The sequence below is a fragment of the Emydura macquarii genome, unplaced genomic scaffold, assembly GCF_026122565.2.
Source record: "Emydura macquarii macquarii isolate MOO-44397 ecotype Brisbane River unplaced genomic scaffold, CSIRO-AGI_Emac_v2 contig_306, whole genome shotgun sequence".
Taxonomy (NCBI): domain Eukaryota; kingdom Metazoa; phylum Chordata; order Testudines; family Chelidae; genus Emydura; species Emydura macquarii.
In genome coordinates, this window is record NW_027130443.1 from 8,647,077 (window position 1) to 8,668,703 (window position 21,627).

The window sequence follows — 21,627 nt, forward strand, 5'->3', positions numbered from 1 at the left end:
ACTTTTGCTAAACTGTTATCCTGGGAGATGAGATGAGTAAGGGAGAGAGAGCGTGCACTTGAGCATGATGGTATCAGATATGGGCGCTTCAGCATTTCTTCATGGATGGAAGGAACAGAACCTGCTTTGAGCTGCTGGGAAATGCCTTTTGCGGAAATGAGGTGTCCAGCAGCTCCTTGCCTCATTACCCAAATCTCCTGTGGTACCTGAGGGGAAGGGGACGGTTCTGCATGCCAGAGGCAGCAGCTCTGATTGGCTGTGCTTGCTGAGGAGACTGGAAATGGGGAAAGGGGCTCAATCAGGTGTGTTTATCCCCAGTAGGTTGGAGGGGTTCCCCCACAGACCTGTGGCCTAGGGCAGAGGTGACGGAGCAGCATTTGTTATCACAATGGATCGTGGGCGAGGGAGATGGCATTCAGGGTTTAATGCACGGGAGGGGGTTGTCCAATTTGCCCTATTCCAGGTGGCTCTTCCAACCATGAACCAGAGTCCCATCTAGCCCCTGGCTTATTTCCCAGTAACTGCGGTGCGCTGTTAGCCTTCATCCCTGTGGTGCCCCGCCGCAGGCCGCGTTTTCTCTAGAGGTGGAGCAGAAGGGAGCGGTGAGATTTGGGGGGGTGAACGGAGGAATTGTGTGTATTTGACTACCAGGGGAGAGCTCAGCTCTTCCAAAGCCAGGCTGGAATTGACTGAAACGTGGCCAGGATTGGTCTCGTGTAATGGTGGCCAGGGTGGGAACAAACCAAACCCCAGGCAGGATGCAAGCAGCACCTTCCCTCTACAGTGCTGCGCTGGCTTGTGTGCCCTAGCCCCCCCAGAGCACCCAGGGGGCACCCCAGTGCAGCCAGGGGGCATCGCATCGCTGGACGCTTAGCAGAGACTTCGCTGCACGCACGGAGGTGCTGCTGCCGCTGCTGCAAAACCATCACCCCGGCCAGGGCTCCGCATCCCCGGGGAGGAGACCGGGCAGGGCCTATACGGCGCCGTGGGCTCCTCCCCGTCTTCCTCATTCCCGCCACCAGTCACCAATCGGCAGGAGCCCGCCCCACACCGGGTTTTTCCGCGCCAAACTCCAAAGGCAGCCGGGTTCGCGGGCGGTAACAGTAGCGGCGGGGGCTGCGGTGGTCAGCCTGCGCGCGGCTCGGGCTCCTGGCGTTTTCTGCAGCGCTTTCCTGAAAACAAAGTCTCTCTCTCTGTCTCTCTCTATTGCACTGAATTAGGAAGCTGTGGAGGCTGAGCGGAAAGCAGCATCCTTTGCAAACAGGCAGCTTTCCCCACCGCCCATCCCATTGCAGGCGTCCGAGAGCAAGCCATTGCAAAAGGTGAGTGTCTCTGGGGTCCCTGAAATGCAGAGCGGCTGAGGGTGAAATGTTGCAAGTGGCTTATTTGCAGGAGGGATTTGCAACGTGAGCTGGGAGCAGCCTGTGGCCAACGGGAGGCTCTTTGCCCCCCGCACTCTCTCCCCCTCCCTGCCCTAGCAGAAATGTCTCTGCAAACATCGGATCTCCTGTAACCGGACCAGCTGGCATGTAACCTGCAGATGTGGTGGGGTGACTGTTGCATTTGTTTGTGATGGGTTATTTATAGCGAGAGGAGGGAGGGAAGGTTGTCTCATCAGTGGTGTCCTATAGGGAAGAGATCGTCACTGCAAAAGTCCTAGTAACCCTTAAGAGATTCTGGAACGGAGCAAATTAAGTTTTGCATTTAAAAAAAAAAAAGTATATTGTGGAAAGTGGGGAGGAGCGATTTGCAGATTCCTTATTCACTGACAGCCGCGAGGAAACGGGATCTTTTGAGCCCGCCTCCCAAGTGCAAAGCAATGAGGGCAAGCCTGTGCCAAGCAAACGTCGTGCCACAGCAGCACATGCCAACGGGCAGGGAGGCATCTTGGGTCTCGCGGCGTGTTTATAATGTCGATGTTTAGAATATGGGATTCGCGCGTACAAGGAGCATCTGCTGTGGGATTTGCAGACGTGGGATGTACAGTTTCTGGGAGAGACAGTCCCTGTCTGTTAAGCAGGTTGTCTTTTCCCCAGCTCTGTTCCTTACCCGCACACTCTACTAATTTAATGTATGTCAGTAGAGTTAAAAATTCTGTGCCCCTGTTTATATAATGCAACATTTAGCAGGGATGGATGGCATAAAGGGATTCTACCTCTCTCTGTCTCCAGGTACAAAGCGGAGACAAAGTTCTCTGTGCTGCAAATCCCAAAATGCAATGGGAAGAAAGGCCAACAGGAGATTGCAATCGTTTTTTATTTTTAAAATCTACTTTTAGAGAGGATAGTAGATTTAGGTCATCAGATGGCAGAGTCTGCCTGGGCCCCCCCACACTTGCTAACAGGAGCAGGCCTTTCAGAAGCTGAGTGCTCCATTCCTGTGGCTGGGCGCTGAGATGGAAACTAGAAATCTCGCAGTTGTATGTGAAATTCATTTTAGGAGATGGTGGGGTGGGCGGGTTTGCAGATAGTATTGGGATGCTACTGAATGCCCAACTTGGATATACCTTCCCTTCAGAAAAAATAAAGTTAAAACAATTGAAAGTTTAAGATGTCCTACTTCCAGGTGGCATTTGGGAGCTTGGCGGTAACAGTCTCTCTTGCCTGTGACTTGAGCTCTGGTTGCACTTGGAGAGAGCCCTGGCTACCTGTTCATTGGTAGCATATGACAAACAAGGAACTCCCTCCAAGTTCATGCAGAGATCCAGTGACTGCCAAAAAAAGTGTCCCACTGCTCTCAAATTCTAAGGTGTCAGAGGCCATATATGCCATTTGCAACTCACAGCCTTTCTTTCTTTCTGCCTGCCTGCCTACTTACTTATTTGATGAAGAGGATTTGCAAACTGTCATAGATTACCATCGACTGTGCAGTTTGCATCTCTGTGCCCCCACACTTGCAAGTAATCTATGGAAGTTTGTAGGTGTTTATTTGAAAAGGCCACCCCTGCAGCTAGAAATAGAACTCTAGAACCTGGATGCATCACAGCTTTTGTAGTAACTTGGTCTCCGAGTGCAGTTGGAGGGAGACCCATCTGCTGACCACATTCACCATATGCTGCAACTGAATATGCAAACAAGCTTGCATTTAGGATGAGGAGAAACAACCATCAGACAGGGAGTTCCTATACACTTGCTCTGGTCACCGAGATGCAAATGTGGGAACCAGATCTTCTGAATCGCCACTTGTTTATTCTTAAACAATATACTAAGATTTTTTTTTTTTTGGACGGGGGGGGGGGGGTCGGATCGGATTTGCACAAGACACATTGATTGTCAGCCTATGGCAATTTGAAAATCCCCAACTCTGAAAGAGGTCCCTTTTGCCTGGCAGAAGGACGCTGCTGTTTTGCAATGGCTTGGTCTGTGTTTGCACCTGGTAAGATTCTCGTTTGCCATATGCTGCAACTAATGCCCGAACAAGGGACTTCTTCCTCTAGGGGCAAGTAGTCAGTGCAGTAAGGGTAGGTGAGTGTCCTGTCAGGCTATAAAATGCACCCTAAGAATGTGCTCCTCTATATTTTAGCCTTTATGAAGGGGAGGGAGTGGGGGAGACAGATTTACACATTCAGAGGCACCTCTGGTTATCTATTCCACGGGCTAGGCTCTTGCAAGTTGCACCTCTTCTCTCTGACCCTCAATTAGAACGGACTGCCCCTTTAAAAAGCCTTGCAGCTGTCTCCTTTTATTTACATAACCACGCGAGATTTTTGTAAGGCGGGGGGGGGGAACTCCGCGAGACTAAAGAGAGCGTTTCAATTGTGGCGCGAGATACAGTTGGCGCGCGCCGCCCGCCCGCGAGGAGGGAGCGGGACGGCCTGGAGGCGCAGCCTAACCGGCTAAATTGTGGGGAGGGGCGGGCGTTTAGGGCATGAGCCAATCGGTGTTGAGGCCGGCCGGGCTGCGACCCAATGATCTGGGAGGACTTGTAGGAGAGAGCGAGGGCGGGCGGCTCGGGGGGGTAAGGGAGGCTTAGGGTGAGAGGTCTCATTGAAATCGGTGGCTGAAGAAGACCGAGGGTCGCCGCTGGCCTGGGCCCAACTTGTGCCTGAGGTGGGCGCTTGGGAACGTAGCGAGCAGCCGGTGGGAGAGGCCGGGGTGAGTTCAGGCCCGGGCTGCAGTGGTGTCCGGCAGGAGCTAGAGGGGCTGGCCCCGGGGTGGGCGCTGCCTCCGGCGGCAGAGTTGGGCGGCCGGGTGGGAAGGGCTGAGAGGGCTGCGCGGTGGCTGGCTGGGGTAGGGGGACGTCCGCCTTGGGGACATCTCCTGGGGGGCTGGTCCTGAGCTGTCTCCGGCGCTGGGGGTGGCTGGCTGGGGTGGGAAGAGCTGAGGCTGGGTGGCCCCCAGTTAAACGTCTCCTCCCCCTGGAGCGCGGGTCTTGCGGTGAGCTGCCCCCCCGGGATGGGTGGGGGTCCTAGGGCCTGGTGCCAGGCGGCTCTGCCTGCAGGATCTAGGTGTAGAACCAGGCCGTGGCCTCATCTCCCCTATCCCGGGATGTCCCCGTTTCTGGGTGTGTCACCCGCTCCTGCTTCTCCCTTAGCAGAGCCGCCATGTGGATCCAGGTGCGCACCATGGATGGCAAGGAGACCCACCGGGTGGACTCACTCTCCAAACTTACCAAGGTGGAGGAGCTGCGGCTGAAGATACACGAAGTGTTCGGCGAAGGTGTGGGACCTGACAGGCAGAGACTCTTCTATCGGGGCAAACAGGTACCTACCCTGTTGTCTTTACTAGTGTAATGAATTGGCACCCTCCCAAAAAAAAAAAACCTCACATTCTCCTCCACATGTTGAGTGGGGGTAAAACTGCCACCTTATCTATGCCCTGGGTTGCATGTCATCAAACAAGGAATCTGCCTTAAATTATGTTCAAAGAATGTAATAAGTCTAAGGATAGTTCTGATTAGGCATTCCTATCCAACTGGAGTACTGACCAAATGATTAAAACAGTACAATACAAATCATTACTTAAACATAACAAGAGCAAGACTAGGTGTGAATGAATGTTAGTGTTGACAAAGCACTGTGGCTTTGTCTTCACTGAAAAAATAGTGTTAACATTGTGACAGTCTGTACCTCCATAGTCACCCCATTTTACAAAAAATATGATACATTTTGTACAAAGAATGCCTTGTGAGGTATCATTTGAGAACTCATAATTTGCTGATCATTATTGTCCTGGCAAAATATGTGGCAACATTACATGCAAAGTTATAAGTTTCCTCTGTATGATGTTACTAAGACATGTTCCACACCTGGAGGGAGCAGCCACAAACCAGTTCCCCAGAGTCAGAAGGCTAGCCAATGCCTCAGCCAGGTGTCAGCAAAATCAAATGGACCATCACCTGGTTAAGTGGCCATTCCTTGGCAGCAAAGAGGATGTGGGTGAAAACCTCCATCTTGACAAAATAGCTGGGGGTTCCCGTCCACACAGACTTCTTGTCTCCTGAATCTCAGCTGGAGATCTTTCTCAAAGAAGAGAAAGAACTATAAGAGGAGAGGGGAGATGCCCCAAATTATTCCTCCCTTTCTCTCTACCCATGGCACCCCCAACACCTCAAGAATAAAGGAAACAGCTTTGGAATGGGGGTGGGATCCTGCCTGAAAGAATTCAGCCAGTAAAACTGCTGGAATATGTGGTGAGAGAGACCTTTGCTTTGAATTCATTTGTTAAGTTAGGCATTAGTTGCATTTTTACTTGTAGTACTTAAAATCTATCTTTTTGTATTTAATAAACTTGTTTTGTTTTATCTAAACCAGTATGTTTGAATTGAAGTATTTGGGAAACTCCATTTAGGATAACAGAATTTGTGCATATCATTTTCTATTAATAAAATGATGGACTTCATAGGAGCGTGTACTGTCCAGGAGAGAGCTGTGCAGTACAGGATGTATATTTCTGGGGGAAGATCTGGGACTGGGAATTTGCTGGTGTTCTCTGCAGTATAATTCATGAGTGGCTAGCTAAAGCACTCAGTCAATATAATTGGGAGTAATTTATATGCTGGAGGATATGCGAGAGAAGACCAGGCGGGCCAGGAGTGGTAACTCTCACAGTGAAGCAATGTAAAAGGCACCCCACCCCAGGTTGGAGAACTGAGGGGACACAGCTGTTCATCGGTCCTGATTGTACCCTGAGTAATGTCACAATAGCTATCTTGATGTTAAACCAAACACAGCTTTTATGCGGTGAAGACATACTTTAATGCTCAAGGCTCACATAGGCTATGAGAGAATGGTATATCTTGGTGTATGAGAGAGCTGCCCTGCTTTTAGCGGTATGGTTGTTTTCTATCTTTGTGGCTCAAATTCAGCATGCAGTGCTGGTGAAGACCTACTGAAGAGATGGTGTTTGTGGGCAGAGGTTGGGAGCAAGGCAGAATTTATCTTTCTTTGGTTTTCATTTGGGGAATGAGTATTGGGTGTTAACAGTGAGAGTTTGTGGGTTAGTAAAAGTGACTAATTGGTTATAGATGAAGGAATTAATGTAAAGAGGAAGGGGCTGATTAACAGCACATTTGAGTTGAATGTAGTGATTGAAACTGGAGAAGTACAGTTTGTCTGGTGTCAGCTGGAGTCATTTTGTTTTTAAAACTATGGATTATGCTGCCATCTAGTGATTTTTTTTCTTAGACATTACTATACTTTTGTGTTTAGTGCTTGGTTGTACTCCCTAGAAACTTAAGGGATACAGCCATATACAATCAGTGTTGGTTTTAATGGTCATTTTTACGGGCTGTGTCTTCGTTTCAATGTTAGTTCAGTGTTCATATGTATATGGTCAAAGAGGACACAGTTGTGGTCTGCTAGAGATGAACCTTTGGCCAATTAGAGCATGATGTATTTTACCTCCCCTAAACTTAATCTTCAATCAGTTTAAGTGCATAGGTATGATGGTGGTGTGTACTTTACAGACTGATCCACCAATCAACAGATTCTCTAAAGCAGTGTTTCTCAATTAAATTTGGCCACGGAACCCTTTTGAACTCGATAAATAATTGCGGAACCCCCCAAACTCTTAATAGGATTTTTACATATGGGGCCAAAAAAAGTGTCCAAATAAGCAAATTATATACAAACAACTAGGTCAGTGTTTCTCAATTAAACATAAATTAAATTACACTTACACTCGATACCCTCCGTCGAAAAATCCGGGACATCTTCCCTTTTTCAGCAGCGCGGAGAACAGCTGCTCGTGGCGGCATGGAGAACTGCTGCTCGCGGAACCCTAACAGTGTTCCCGCGGAACCCCAATTGAGAAACACTGCTCTAAAGGCTTGTTAACACACTGAGCTATTCAGAAAAGCTCAACATGTGGACACTCTTATTCTAGCATAAGAGTGCCCTCTTCTGGTTTAGTTTGCTGTTCTAGAATAAGTGTATCCACGCATGGAGTTATTCTGAAATAGATATCAGTTTTAAATTGACACCTTATCTTATTCTGGAATAATGTTCTTGTGTAGGCAAATCCTAAGATTTCAATGGTTGTGATTGTGAAGATAACTAATTGGCTGTAAAATAACTCTGTCTTCCTGAGTCTACAGACAGACAGGTCAGCCTCTTGTTCAGCTTCATCAGTTAATTCTGGACAATTTCATTATTGCTAATTAGAACCTTGTGGGTGGTAGTGAAAATGTCACTTATATCAGTTTCATGTTGCTTTGCTTGGGAAAGCTATGAAGTGCACTTAAGTCAGGTGTTAGTCAATTCATTTGGTGATAGGATATAAAACAAAGGCCAGGGGAGAGTGGAGAATCTCACCACCATTATAGTAGTCTGGAGAGAGAGCTAGAGAAGAGGGTAGAACTTCACATTTAAATAAAAAGGATGGAGCCCCTGAACAAGGTTCAGGTGAGAGCATCCTAGCAGACATTCTAATACCTCCTCTAGAAACTGGGCGTCTCACTAGGACATCATTCCTGGCCTTCACTAATGGGGCTATCCTCTTCATTTTTCATATCTAGGTCTACTGAGTCACATAAATGTTTCAATGTCTGCTGTGTCTACTATTGTGCACACACATTACTATTGTTGGAAATCAACCTGTTGCATGTAAGTACTGTGTATAAATAGCTGAAAACAGTTAGACTGCTGCTGTGAAGTAGATCATTTAATAAACAAATTCAACCTAGGAGTTGTCTGCTGTCTAAAAATCAGGATTTATTCCTAATCTTGGTACAACATCTTGGCTTTTATCCAAAGCAGGATAGCTTAATTTTAGTTGGTCAAAGAGTACTTATAAGAAAAAGGCAGTTACTGAGTTTGTAAAACCACATGGTATCTATGAAAATCAGATTTTACTAGGATCTGTGTGATCTCAGACTGTTAGGTTTAGTACTAAGTTTTCAAGTCAGGGAAGTTTTACTGCTTTGAAGGGTTATAAAGATCTTGATTCACAGGAGGTAGTCTGTCTCCATAAAACCTGAGATAGCAGAGCTTTTTAAAAATCATGGGTAGCTGCTATCTAGTTAAATTTTGGCTTGGCAGTCTTGAATGATTCAGTAATATTACATTCCTGACATTGTGTAGGACATTACAGTTGTATAACAAGAATATTTTTCCTTCCACAAGACATTACTACTTCTATGACTAACTGAATTTGTAGTAAAATAAGCTTAAAAGACTCTTAAATACATGGCTCATATCTGAGACTGCATTGCATCATTAAGTTGCATTCTATAGCTTCATGCAAACTTTAGCTTGGATAACTGGAAATAATGCTTGGAGACAGAAGAAATCCCATTTATTTTACTTGAAGTTTTGCTTTAGCCGTACATATAACCAGTTTTTTCCCTTCAGTTGTGGTTGTTGCTATCTGTTGCTTGTTACAACTGTGGATTTTTCTGTTTCCTTGTTAAAACAATTAACACTTGAAGCTTTTCTGAGGGAAGTAACTTGGGTCTGTTCAATATAAACATCTCCTGTCCTGCTGCCTGCTAAATTCTCGAACATGTTCAGTGAAGCGCTCTGATGTATTTAGGATGCTCTTAGAAAGCTGAGAGACTATTTTCTTGTGTTCAGCCAGAACTGTATATGCCAAATTGTATGCCTTGTGAGCTACCAAAAGCACATTTGAGTGAAATTCTGCAGAGATTGTAAGGTTGTCTGTATAGTTGGCATATGAAGAGTGATCCTCCTTTTGAAGGAGTGAAGGAGGGAGAATATTTTGGGACAGATTTGAAACAAATGCAGAGCTTTGTTAGCTTTCATTCAGTGCTTAAATACCAACGGGAGACGTGCCTTTATAAGTAATTGAATGTGTACAGACACTAAGGCCTTGTCTATGCTAGAAAGTTTTGTTGATGCAAGTTACAGCGATGATCAAAAAGCACTGTATTACAATGCTTGTGCCTGTCTACACAGCACTTCTGTTGCCGAAGCGCATCCACAGTTGGTGCTCTAGAATCAACAGTGAGATCAGTGCACAGTGGGCAGCTATCTCGCTGTGCAACTCACCACCTTGTTCCGCCTTCCCACAACTCTTAGCGGAGAGGATCGCAGTGCATCATGGGTGTGGGCTCAACATCCCATGATGCAGTGATTTCTGTTGCATCATTCCATGGGTTTCCAACTGTTTCATGGCATTTTTCAACGGCCCAAGATTCCTGAGCGCCCACCATCTCTATCTGAAAGGATCGATCCTGCACTGTTCTACGTTGTTGTCAGTGCTTTGAATGCATCACAGCTGGTCATGCAGTATATCATGAGCTCCCAATCGGAGCTGGAATCTGAGGCGCCTGACCTATGTGCCGTGCAAACAAACAATGCCGGATTACTGTTTGCATTCATGGAGCATCTGCACATGGTGCGCTGCTGCTTTTGGGTGCGTAAAACAAGCACTTAGTGGTGGGATCGCATCATTATGCAGGTTTGGGATGATGAGCAGTGGCTACAGAACTTTCGAATGTGCAAAGCCATCTTCATGGAACTCTGTGCAGAACTCCCCCTTGGTAGAGAAGCACATGGTGATTCCCACGTGGAAGCTGGCAACTTCAGACTGCTACTGATCGGTTGCTAATCAGTTTGGAATCGGGAAGTCCACCATTGGCGCTGTGTTATCATAAGTGTGCAGGGCCATTAATCACATTCTGTTACGAAGCACTGTGAGTCTTGGAAATGTGCATGAAATAGTGGATGGCTTCGCAGCAATGTGATTCCGTAAATGTGGCAGGGGAATAGATGGCATACATATCCCAATTTTGGCCTCAGACCGTCTTGCAACGGAGTACATCAATAGAAAGGGGTAATTCTCTGGTACTGTAGGCATTTGTGGCTCACCATGGGCGTTTCACTGACATCAGCATGGGTTGGTCAGGGAAGGTACATGGTGCATGCATCTTCAGGAACACTGGACTGTATAGAAAGCTGCAAGCAAAGACTTTCTTTTCAGACCAAAAGATTCCAATGGGCGATGTTGAAATGCCCATAGTGATCCTGAGAGACCCAGCCTACCCCTTAACTGCCATGACTCATGAAGCTTTATGTGGGCAACCTGGATGGTAGCAAGGAGCACTTCATTAACTGACTGAGCAGGTGCCAAATAATCGCTGAATGTGCGTTTTAGCAGATTAAAAGCTCACTGACGATGCCTTTATGGCTGGTTAGATCTAAATGAGAAAAATATTCCCATGGTTATAGCTGCCTGCTGTGTGCTCCATAATATTTGTGAAACTAAGGGTGAAAAGTTTCCCCCTGGGTGGGGTGCAGAGGCGGATCGTTTTGCCGCTGAATATAAACAACCAGATGTCAGGGCTATTAGAGGGCATAACGGGGGCCATTTGAATCAGGGGAGCCTTGAGGAACTATTTTGACAATGAGCACCAATAAGATGTCTTTATAAACAGCACTATGCCATGCTATGACTGTTATCCAGCTTGCACTGCATAGATGTGAGGTGCAAACACCGTGTGCAAGAGACAAATAAAGATTGCTTATTCTTCAGGGTATGCCTTTATTAAATAACAATTATTCACAACACATACACCCAGTTGTCATAGCCCACACTGCTTTCTCCCCTCCAGCCTAATTTTTTGTAAGTCCCGTTATTGTTCTGAAAGCTGTCTGAAGAGGTGGAGTGAACGGGGTATGGCGACACACCAGGAATTTGGTAGCAATGTGTGGGTGGAGTTTGGGGAGGGTATGGAAAGCAATTGTGTATTGGCTGTATGGAGGGGGTGGGGGAGCATGCATTAATTCAATCTGCAGAATTATGAGTGACTTTAGTAGCTCCATTTGCTCCTCCATGGCTTTTTTCATGTATTTGTGACCTGCTATCACTCACTCCTTGGTTTTCCCTCCTCTCCTGCCTATCAATTTTTTGATTTTCGGATGCTGTCTCCATGGCCTTTTTTCTTTCCGCCTCAGAGGACTGGAAAAGTTCTCAGAACATCTCCTCATTGCTTCTCGATAGTCGTTTTCTTATCAGTTGCAGGTGTGGAGGGTTTTTCCCATCAAGGGCACATCTGTAGAAACACAATAAGCAATGAACAGAAGCATGATTGTGAGTGTAATAAACAGCATTGATGCATTACAGTAAAATATACCTTTTTCTCACTGTTCCTTGGTAAGTGCCTAGCTTGACGATCAACCAGGGCATGGTGAGTTTTGTCCAGTGAGAAGAAGCACTCAAGCTGGTGAAAAGGTGGTTGTTGGGGTATTGATGCAGGTAGACAGGAACAAAATTTCAAATTGTGCCACCATTTTCCACAGGTGGGGGCCATAGAAGCTGATTTCTCATTCCTGAGAGTAAGCAGGGATGCTAGGGTGCATCTCCATCATGAGCAGCTTCAAACCAGGTCCTTACACTGCTCACCTGTGTGCTGCTTTGGTCCCTGCACAAGTGATTGTTGATTGTCGTGGGAAAGTTTCCTACAATGGGGAAAGAAACAAAGCAGCTCTGCCAAGGAATCTCCAGCAGAGGATTGGCGAGTACCTCCAGGACAGAGATTTCTAGAGATCTCTCTGGAGGATTCCTGTAAAATCTGTGTGCATTAACCCACTTTTCCGCAGCACTGCCTAGCTGAACAGGGGAATGGGAAACACATGCAAATGCAACTACACTTGTGCATTTCTATCCCTTCAACCAGCTGTATAATGCAATAAAGCAAAGGCCAGCTGTACTTCTTATAACCAAGCAACATCAGCTCAAAAAATCACTTTCCTGCATTCTGCACACCAGAGCTGGGACTGTCTCAAACCTTCCTGGGTAGAGAAGAGGTCCTGGCTCTCCACGTCAGCAAATGACCCAGTCTCCTGTTCCACATTGTCCTCCAACTCTACCTCCTTGTCCCCGACTTCTTCGTCGGGGTTGAGTTGGGTGTCTGCTGCCTCTGGAGGTATCCACAGGTCTCTTGGAGGTGGGGTCGCTGCTGAAGGTGGCTTCCAGCTCCTTATAGAAGTGGCAGATCTTTGGCTCCACACCAGAGTGACAGTTTGACTCCCTGCAGCTCCTTGATTTCCCCTCCCCACAGCACTGCAGTGTGTCCCATTCATAGGCCTTCTCTGCCATTTAAATGAGAAATCTGATGAGGTATCATAGCTCCTTTGGCTGAAGTGGAGATGGGACTGCACAGCCTCCTCCCCCCCAAATGCCGATCAGAAGTGCGTGTAGCCACCTTAGTCAGCTGGGAAGATGAGATGTGAGCTCTCCCCACCAACCAAGCCGGAAGTGAATTTTAAAAATTCCCAGGACTTTAAAGGGGGAGGGTTGGATGGCTGCAGGGCAGTAGAGTTCAAACTGATGGCCAGAGCAGTCAGGATGGGCATTGTGGGACACTTCTTGGTTCTGTTGCAGTAAATGGCCTTCAAGTGCGGTGTCTACACTGATGCTTTGTCACTAAAAGTTTGGTGCAAAAAGCTCTATGCCTCTTGTCGAGGTAGTTTTATTTTGTTGCACAATCAGGGGAGTTGGGTTGGTGGGGATGATTGCAGTGTGTACACCACCACTGTTTGGGCACAAAAAGCTGACTTTGGTTGACAAAAGTCTTTAGTGTGGACCAGGCCATACTGAACTAATGGCTGTTCTAAAGTACTTGGGCTCCTATTTCAGAAATTCGGGCTAACCTTATTCAGGAGTCAAGCTACTGGTGTAGAAGTTCAATCAGGCTGTTGCTTCCCTTTTTAGTGTTATTGATAGAGTAGGAAGATTAAGGTGAATTGCAGAGTTGGTCCAGGGGCTCAGGCAGCTGTTCACTTTGCTTGTGCTTAAGGCCAGCCTTGTTTTTAGTAACAGTGTTGGTTGCTAAAGGAGTTGTCACAGTACTCTTCTCCAGTGTGGACACTGTTTAGAGAAGCTTATTTAAAAAAAAAAAAAAAAAAAAAAATCCTACCTATCAAATACTGGTAGCCCTAGTCCAGGCAAGGTTCTTGTAGCTAGAACTGTTTTAACCAGAAGTGTAACTTTACCCTGCTAAAAGCAAGCCTAATCAAATCTATACCAGAGCTGTAGACTCCCTCTGGTTTTAATACCTGACCCATTTTGTTATAATTGGGGTATTTTGTTAAATTTCCCCACTGTAGGTAGGGCATTGAGAGTCTGAGCTTTGGTTATCATCATCCGTGAAAAAGAGGACTTGAATGATACTCCTGTGAGAGCCATTATTAACATCCATGCTTTGTAGGCTGGAGAGAGGTGGTTGTTCTTTTCTTCCTCGCTCCTCCCCACCTCCTTGCTTTTAGTTCATTTCTGCATGGTCTGTTAGTGAAACTTGCTGGTACTTTGCTTCCTGAGGAGCTGATCTTTAGCAAAACAGGATTTTTGTGAAAAACAGATTACTCGTATATCAACTGGAGCAAAAGATAGCAGTATAGTTGGGATGGATAACAAGAATTCTTTCAAAGGTGAAGTGTCTCAAGATACTCCTATTTAAATAAGTGATTCTTGGACTTTGAGACACTGAGGGCCTTGAATTAATGAGAGTTTTGGGAATAGTAACAACTCCCAGTGCAAACTGCAGTGCTTTTGGCAAAACATAGATAAGGTAGCATATTGTTACTGTAGGCTATAAAGAAACTAGTGCTGCTGTTTAAATCTCCAAGGTATCTTATTTTGTTTCACCTTGTTTATGGTGAGGAGGGGACTGTACCATGCATAGACTTTAGCAGCCTCCAGTGCATGAGGGAAACGAAAGAAGAGTTTGAAAAATGCAGACCTTGGAGAGAGTTGTGAAGGTCAATACTAGTACTGGCTTGCTGTGTATTTAATGGAGTATTCTCTAGTCTGAGGTCGGAGGGACTAGACCATAAAAGACTCATTCAGGGCACAGAGAGGGAATAAATTGATTCTGATGGAGAGAGCGCTTGAGGGTAAGATTTAAGGTGAGATTTTTTTCCCCCCAACATAGTGCCTTTCCTGACTTCAAGTGTATTAAGTTTGTGATGTTCTGATTCATATTGCAAAATGATGGGAGGGGGAGACCCCTCCAATAGTAAAACATTTGCAGCTGATATTGCTACTTTCAGCATGTCATCTGATATGCTTCTGTGGCTGCTCCTTGTGTGTTCTCTCATCTTGTGCTGCTCTTTTCTTGCCCTCTTCTCTTTTTGGTGTTCTCTGTGCTGTTCTTCTGGTACTAATTACTAGCCAGGACCTGATTTTTTGTGATACCATTACCCTGGTGCTACATATAAAAAGATTCAGCTGATTCTCGCCTGATGGATTTAATTAGTGCTATGATTCTTCATTTCTGCACAGGAAATAACTTGACCTTTGGTGTTCCTATCCATATTTCCAGGGATATCTCTATAGCTATTTTATTGCCATAAACCATAATTGAATGCGCACAATTGAATTGTGATTCTTCTGAAGTGCAAGTTTTTGTGGTTAATTGTTTCCTGCTGATAGAGAACAAAGCTATGAGGATCACTTTTTTGGTGGTTTGGTCTGGGAGGGATGATGATGATGATTTCCTGTAGAATTTCTATTAGTCAGACCTCTAGACAAGCTTCACCACATATTTAAACTTCTAAACTTGCAGCACCATCAAGTCTTGTGCCTTAAATCTGGAATAGTAGTACTTTAGTAACTTCAAGAACTTTAAAAGGTAGAGGTTTATTTGGTCATCTGTATCTTCATTACTATTTATGTAGTCAAAAGTCAGAGTTCTGCCACTATGCAATGCCACTTTTCCAAATAACTAACATTCCTTCAAGTTAGCTTTAACTTGAAAAATGTGATTAGCTCAGTCTTCTGAGTCTGTAGATTGATTCCAGAGCCTGCAACTGTTGCTGGGTTTCCTAGACAGCTGCAAAAAGAACTGAAGACTAGTCAGTTTCACACTGCCCTTCAGTACCTCAGGAGAGAAGTGGAGTGAGTTGGCCAGTGCAGCAGTTCTACCACAGCATAGATGCATTTTGTTTCTCTAGTATTTGCATCTATGAACAAAGGAATTTCCAAACCGTAAGAATAAAAATGTACCAAACACCCTGCACTAATTACAAATATTGCTCAATTCTTATTAGTCCTTTTCAAGTAATTTTTGCATATGTCTGCAAATGTAATCAAAGGTAGTTTTGAGTTGGCTTTAAAATATAAATTGAATTAACTATATTGTTACTTTTTTAATTTACCTTGTAGATGGAAGATGGTCACTCCCTCTTTGACTACAATGTTGGATTAAATGATATTGTTCAGCTACTCGTAAGACAGAGTACTGCTATGCTTCCCACTGTTAATAAAGAGAAGGACTCGGAACTCTCAGATACAGACTCTGGATGTGGCTCAGGCCAGAGTGAATCTGATAAGAATTCCAACAATGGAGAGGGTGCAATGGAATTGGAGTGTCAGCCTAGCACAGTAGCACAGGCAGACTTGGTTGATCCGGGATTTGGACTCTATAAGGTGAGTGTATTTCAGTTTTGCTTCTCAGGTACGAAATACTATACAGAAATGAAAAATAAAACCTCTTTCTAAAATCGGCCTTGCACAACTGAAGGCATAGAACAAGTACCTTTTTTAGATGCTTTTTACAGTGGGTTTTTTACGGTACAGTATGAGTGTTTTTACCAATCCAGTACAAACTGACTATCTTGCAAGATTTCCTAAATTATTTACTAACAGCATTTATTTATGAAACACCATTGTAAACTTGATGCTGCACAACACAAATGTAAAGATAATTCCTGATCCTATTTGAGACAGAGGGAGAGAAGAAGTCAGGATTCACTGTGGGACCAGCAAGAGAGTTCAAATGTAGGTTAAGTGGCCAGTTATATTTCCCAAAAAACTAAGCCCTGTAGAGAGTGGCTTAAATGAGTTTCAAGCTTCCTCGGAAAATGTATTTTGGTTTTACATGTCTTGCTTTGTTTAGATCAATGAGTTTGTAGATGCTCGGGATACGAATATGGGAGCATGGTTTGAAGCCCAGATTGTAAATGTGACCAGGAAAGAGAAGGCAGCAAATGAATCAAGTGATAGTGATACAGAGTCTGAACTGCAATCAACTGCTGCTGAAGAAGATATCATATATCATGTGAAATATGAAGAGTGAGTTATAGTTAACAAATGTCATTTGAATGAGATACATTCCTGATGTTGTTGAATAGTTTGGTCATGTAGACAGACAATATTTTTGGTCTGGTCTTCACTAGAAAGCTTTATCAGCATAACTATAATGAAAGGAGTATGAAAAAAAAAATTCACATTTCTAACCAACATAGCTATACTTGCAAAAAGCCCTTTTGCTGGTATAGCATCTTCCATTTTTAGAACCTTTTTTAAATAAAGCTGCTTCTCCACTACCGAGGCTTGCCAATATAGCTCTACTGGTATAGCTATAGTACTAAACCCTGTAATGGAGACTGGAAGCAACACTGCCAGCTTGTCTCAGTAATTACATTACTGAACCCTATGCACTGTAAAACTGGAGGATAAGTGGACCAGAGTGGAAGACAAGTGTAATTTTTGTGGAATAAATGGCCAAAATATTAAAATTAAATAAATTGCCAAAATATTCAGTGAGATGCAAGACTGAGAATTTGTGCCCTATATTAGCAGTGGATATGCTGGGGAGAGAAAAGAGATTCAACTTTTGAACAGTGTTATGTTGTGCTTGCATATACTTAACCACCAGTTTTTAAGGAAAGTCTAATGTGAAAATCAGATTATATTAAATCATTTGATTCAACTCTTCCCCCAAAAAAGCTACCCAGAGAATGGAGTTGTACAGCTGAGTTCAAAAGATGTACGTACCCGTGCACGGACTGTTTTGAAGTGGCACGAACTAGAAGCAGGGCAAGTGGTGATGGTCAACTATAACCCTGATGAGCCAAAAGAGAGAGGTTTTTGGTATGATGCAGAGATTCTGCGAAAACGGGAAACTAGAATGAACAAGGAAATGTATGCAAAGATACTGCTTGGGTAAGTAATCCTGAGCCTAAAAGAATAAAAATGAGATGTTGAATCCCAAAATTACTTCTAAATGTTCTGTTTGCAAGCACTGCTCTTCTTTAATAGCTTTGCTTGTCATCGTTACTTTCAATAAAGGGACCAATTTTTTTTTTTTTAAATGGCTTTAAAAATCAGACTTTGTTATGCTGCTAGTAAGACTACTAACCTGAATGGAATGTAAAATTCTAACTCTTAGACATTTGTTTTACATATGTATGCTTCATTTGATTTGGACAATAGATATTAGAGCGATGAGTTCCACTTGTTCGTTTTAATTCCCTAGCCCAGATTTTATTAAGAACATTGTCAGGAAAGGTCTACAGTTAAGTAAAAATCTTCCTCAATAAGCTCAAAGAAAAGAAAAAGTGAACTCTTAAAACTCATTGTTTTTATAAATGCTGTGTAGAAAAATCCCTTTATGTAGGTTGCCGCATTAAGCTCCTTTTGACAAAGTCCTAACCTAGAATATGAAGGTAGATGCAAGTATCTGGACATTGTGAACCCATGCCTTTAGAGGGGAGAGGGAGAAGTAAAAAAAGTAGGGGCCATCTGCTATGCTTACTTGATATAATTTACTTATCATTTAAATGTTAAACATTTTTCCTCATAGAGGACTTAGGTCTTATCTACATGTTTTTATTGGTTTTGGGGCCAGTTTTTAATTCACACTTTTTTGGCCAACCTTGTGAAGGCCTTATAATCAACTCAATGGCATTTCTATCTGTCTGTCTGTAATGCAGCAACTTTTATTAATGCCATATCAATGCCAATGTTTCAGGGGATGTTGATGCACCATTGATGCCTACAAAATCTTATAGATTTTTGGGGAAAATCAGAAAACTGAAAATGGGGGGGAAAATGGAGTCTCTGGCAGCTCTTTAGTGTAGCTATAGCCTCTAGCAACTCTGCAACTGTTTACAGATCAAATAACTGCTTGATGGTATCCATTAACACCTTCCAGCATAATACACTGCTCATCTTTGCTCATCTTTCCAATAGTTTTTTAATATGTCTGTAATATTAACACTAAACGACGACTATCCCAGACAGAGAGAAGAATAATGGTGCAGGGGAGAAGTGCATACAGTCCCTGGAATGTGAGGGGAGAATGAGGAACCCTGATATGAGGGGAGGGGGAAAAAGTATTCAAACAAAGCCCCTTACATGTCGGGGGAAGAGGGTAATGAGGGTTCACACAGAGCCCCTGCCCTCAGAAGGGGAGATTAGAGTATGCTGGAATGGAGGTAGGGGGTGACGTTTTGTGATCCAACCCTGACCAGTAAGGCGGGGTTGTCAGAGTGGCAGAGCAAGTTCTGGGTGCCTTAAATGTTATGCTATTGTGGCTCAAAGCCCTGACACCAACAGCCAGCATACAAGCATGCAAGTCACACGCTGGCTTCCACCACACAGTTACTTTTTGAAGTGACCCCAACACTCCCTCATCCCAAACTTCCCCAAAACTGTTTCTCTGTAGCATCCAGCCCTCTCATGGAACATTCGCAGATGTTCAGTTCAGTGCTCCTTTAAAGTCAATACACTGCAGTTCATTAATTTAACTGTTTTGACAAATTTTCTTAATTTAATCTCAGCACTGAATTAGATAGAATAAAAGTAAAACACTTGTATTAAACAAAAAGTCAGAGGCTTGAGTGATACCAACTATAAGGAATAAAGATAAAGGGTTACAAATAAGTAAAAATATGTTCCTAAGATGAAAACAACTTCAGCAAGTTACAATCTTTACTTAAGCAGGTTTCTCACCTATATTTAATTCTTAGAGACTTCAACCGCCTTGGTTGAAGGACTCAGTGTTCTGTGATTTCCAAGAGCTCTGGCCCCTTGAATCGACCAAGTGATATACCACTATGTAGTTTTCTTTCCTTTCTTTTTATAGTCCAGGAAACCTTTTAAAACACATTCTTTGAAAGGTAAGTCCAGACCCATCCCAACAGATGTAGACCTCATGCTATCTTCTCCCTTGCTTGTTAGCTTAATAGGTTTGTTTATCTTGTGTGTGAATGTATCTTCATTGTTTCTGCCTGACACCAGGCTGGTCAGACAAGCAAATACGTGTTCCTTTGTCTAAGGCACAGTGTGCTTATGCGTTTCATGCCAAACACAGTTTAAGAATATAATTCTAGCACACATTTATATCTTTGTACACACCCTATACATATATCACTCAAGAATATTAATGATGGGTGAGTTTAGTTTTTCCAGTGATCTGTTACATGTCACCTTTTGGGTATATATCTTGAGAACACTGTTTGTTAGGTTTAGTGAATATGTCAGACTGGACCAGAGTTGCCGACAGAGATAAGTCTTTGTGTCACAGGAGGCATACACAATCTCTAGTAGGTGGTGGGAGATTGGCAGATCCTGGTAAGGTGGAATGGGAGGAATAGAGGTACATACAGTCCTTGGTATGGGGGAATGGGGCACACAAAACCCATGCCATGTGGGGGAAATGGGAATGGCACAGAGCCAGGTGTGGGGGCAGAATAGGGGACCCTGGTATAGGAGAAAGGTAGAATAGAGGCACACAGAGACCCTGGCACAGAAGAGTTTGGGAGGAATTGCAGGAAGTTCCTGAAAAAGAGGGGGGATGGAGGGTGGCAGACAGGGTGCTCAGTTTCCATAATAAAACATTGGAACCTTTAGAGGATATCTTAATAACTTAAGCATAGTTTTGCTGAGAAACTCTTTGGAGCTGAAGGTTCAAATTCTACCAAGTTCAGCTCAGCCTTTCATCTTTCTGAGGCAGTGTTGCTGTCAACCAATCCTGTCTGCTCTGTTAAGGGATATTAAATCCCTCATACCTGAATTTCCATAATGTGAAAAGGAATTCAGTTTGTTAGTAAGGATTTTAAACTCTTTCAGGCAGGGCCGTCTTTTGTTCTGCATGTGGTACCTAGCACAGTGGGGTCCTGGTCTGTGACTAGAGCTCTTAGGTGCTATCTCAATACAAATAAAGAACAATATGGGGGGCAAAGTGGAGAGAGGGCTGGAGGTGCTGGAAACAGCCATTAATTGGTAGGTGTGGAATGGTCAAAGGAGAGAGAGGAACTTGCTGTGAAACTGGGCTAAAGAGGCATTGGCTCACTAGTGGAAGAGGGGCAGTGGCACAGGGCAGGCATGTTCCAGTAGGACATGGAAAAGACCCTGGGGAGGATGGACATGCTGTAGTGGAGGAGCAGACACTAGAGCCTGGGAAGAAATAAGCAGCTGGGTAAACAAAGCTTTTGTTTTACACAATAGCCCTACCATCACTAAAATACCTCCTTGGAATGAATTGGTTAAAGTTCCTGTCTTTTCTGTAAAGAATGGGCATTACTAGCATGTTGTTAGCGCTAAATGATTGAGCTTCTGAGTTAATTCTCCATTGGAAAGACTTGGGGAACGTAACATATTTTAAAGACTTCTACGCGCGCACACACACTTTGCACTGTGTGGTAGACGGCTGGCTTCGCCCTAGTGGGCTCATGCTTCTGTCTCTTGTAGTGGGCCAGAGCATCACCAGTTACCCCGTCTCCCCAGGGAGCGGGGTAGGGACCTGGGCCTGGCCACCCCTCTGGCTCCCAGCACAGGGGCCCTATGAGTAGCAGCTATGTGCTGCTGGCACCATACTTGCAGCTGCAATCTTTTTCCCCTGGCCTAATTCCCGCCCCCGGTCCTTCTGGCCTCTTCAGCCCTGCTTCCTTGCTGTCTGGACTGGGCTTCCTTACCCAGGCCCCTGTGCCTGGAGGAGTATCAGTCTTGCCAGGGGCAGATTTTCCCCCTCCTGGGCCCAGTACCGCTCTCAGGACTCTTCCACACAACGCTGTACTCCTTTCTGCTCCTTAGCACAACACACCTACTTCTCCAGCTCCTGCACTGTTTCTCTGGAGCAGAGGGTTTTTATCAGGCACCTGGCTGGGCCTTAATTGGCCTCAGCTGCTCCTAATTGCCCTCTAATGACTCTGGCTAGTCTACAGGGAATAAAGCCCAGATCATTCTGGGACTTACATACCGCCCTTCTAAAACCGCTTCTGTAAACTGTTTTCCCCACCTTCAGAGAATTTGAGGGGTTAACATCAACGGGTCTGGTACATATAGTTCTGTGAAAACTCCTGTTGTAACTCTTTATAAATGCGAGTAACATGTGGATGTGGCAAAAGGTGTTGCGGGATGTAAAATATCGCCACATCCTAGATTTTAAAGTTTTGTTAAATCACTCCATACACACCCCCAAAAAAAAAAATCACTCTCC

At 44.5% G+C, this 21,627-nt stretch overlaps 1 protein-coding gene across 5 annotated transcripts in view; it reads left to right on the plus strand.

The window, feature by feature from the left end:
• The window catches only part of UHRF1 (ubiquitin like with PHD and ring finger domains 1), a 63,588-nt gene that overhangs the window by 30,783 nt on the left and 11,178 nt on the right, over positions 1–21,627 (plus strand). For 2 of the 5 annotated variants that reach the window (XM_067558439.1, XM_067558467.1), the window contains exons 1-5: positions 3,805–4,094; positions 4,537–4,702; positions 15,567–15,830; positions 16,300–16,475; positions 17,133–17,348. In XM_067558439.1, the coding sequence (XP_067414540.1) occupies positions 4,544–4,702; positions 15,567–15,830; positions 16,300–16,475; positions 17,133–17,348 (815 nt within the window). In that variant the 5' untranslated portion in view covers positions 3,805–4,094; positions 4,537–4,543. Of the gene's footprint in view, positions 1–1,220; positions 1,323–3,804; positions 4,095–4,533; positions 4,703–15,566; positions 15,831–16,299; positions 16,476–17,132; positions 17,349–21,627 lie in introns of those variants that run through there. The other 3 variants (XM_067558446.1, XM_067558454.1, XM_067558459.1) reach the window with 3 other exon arrangements.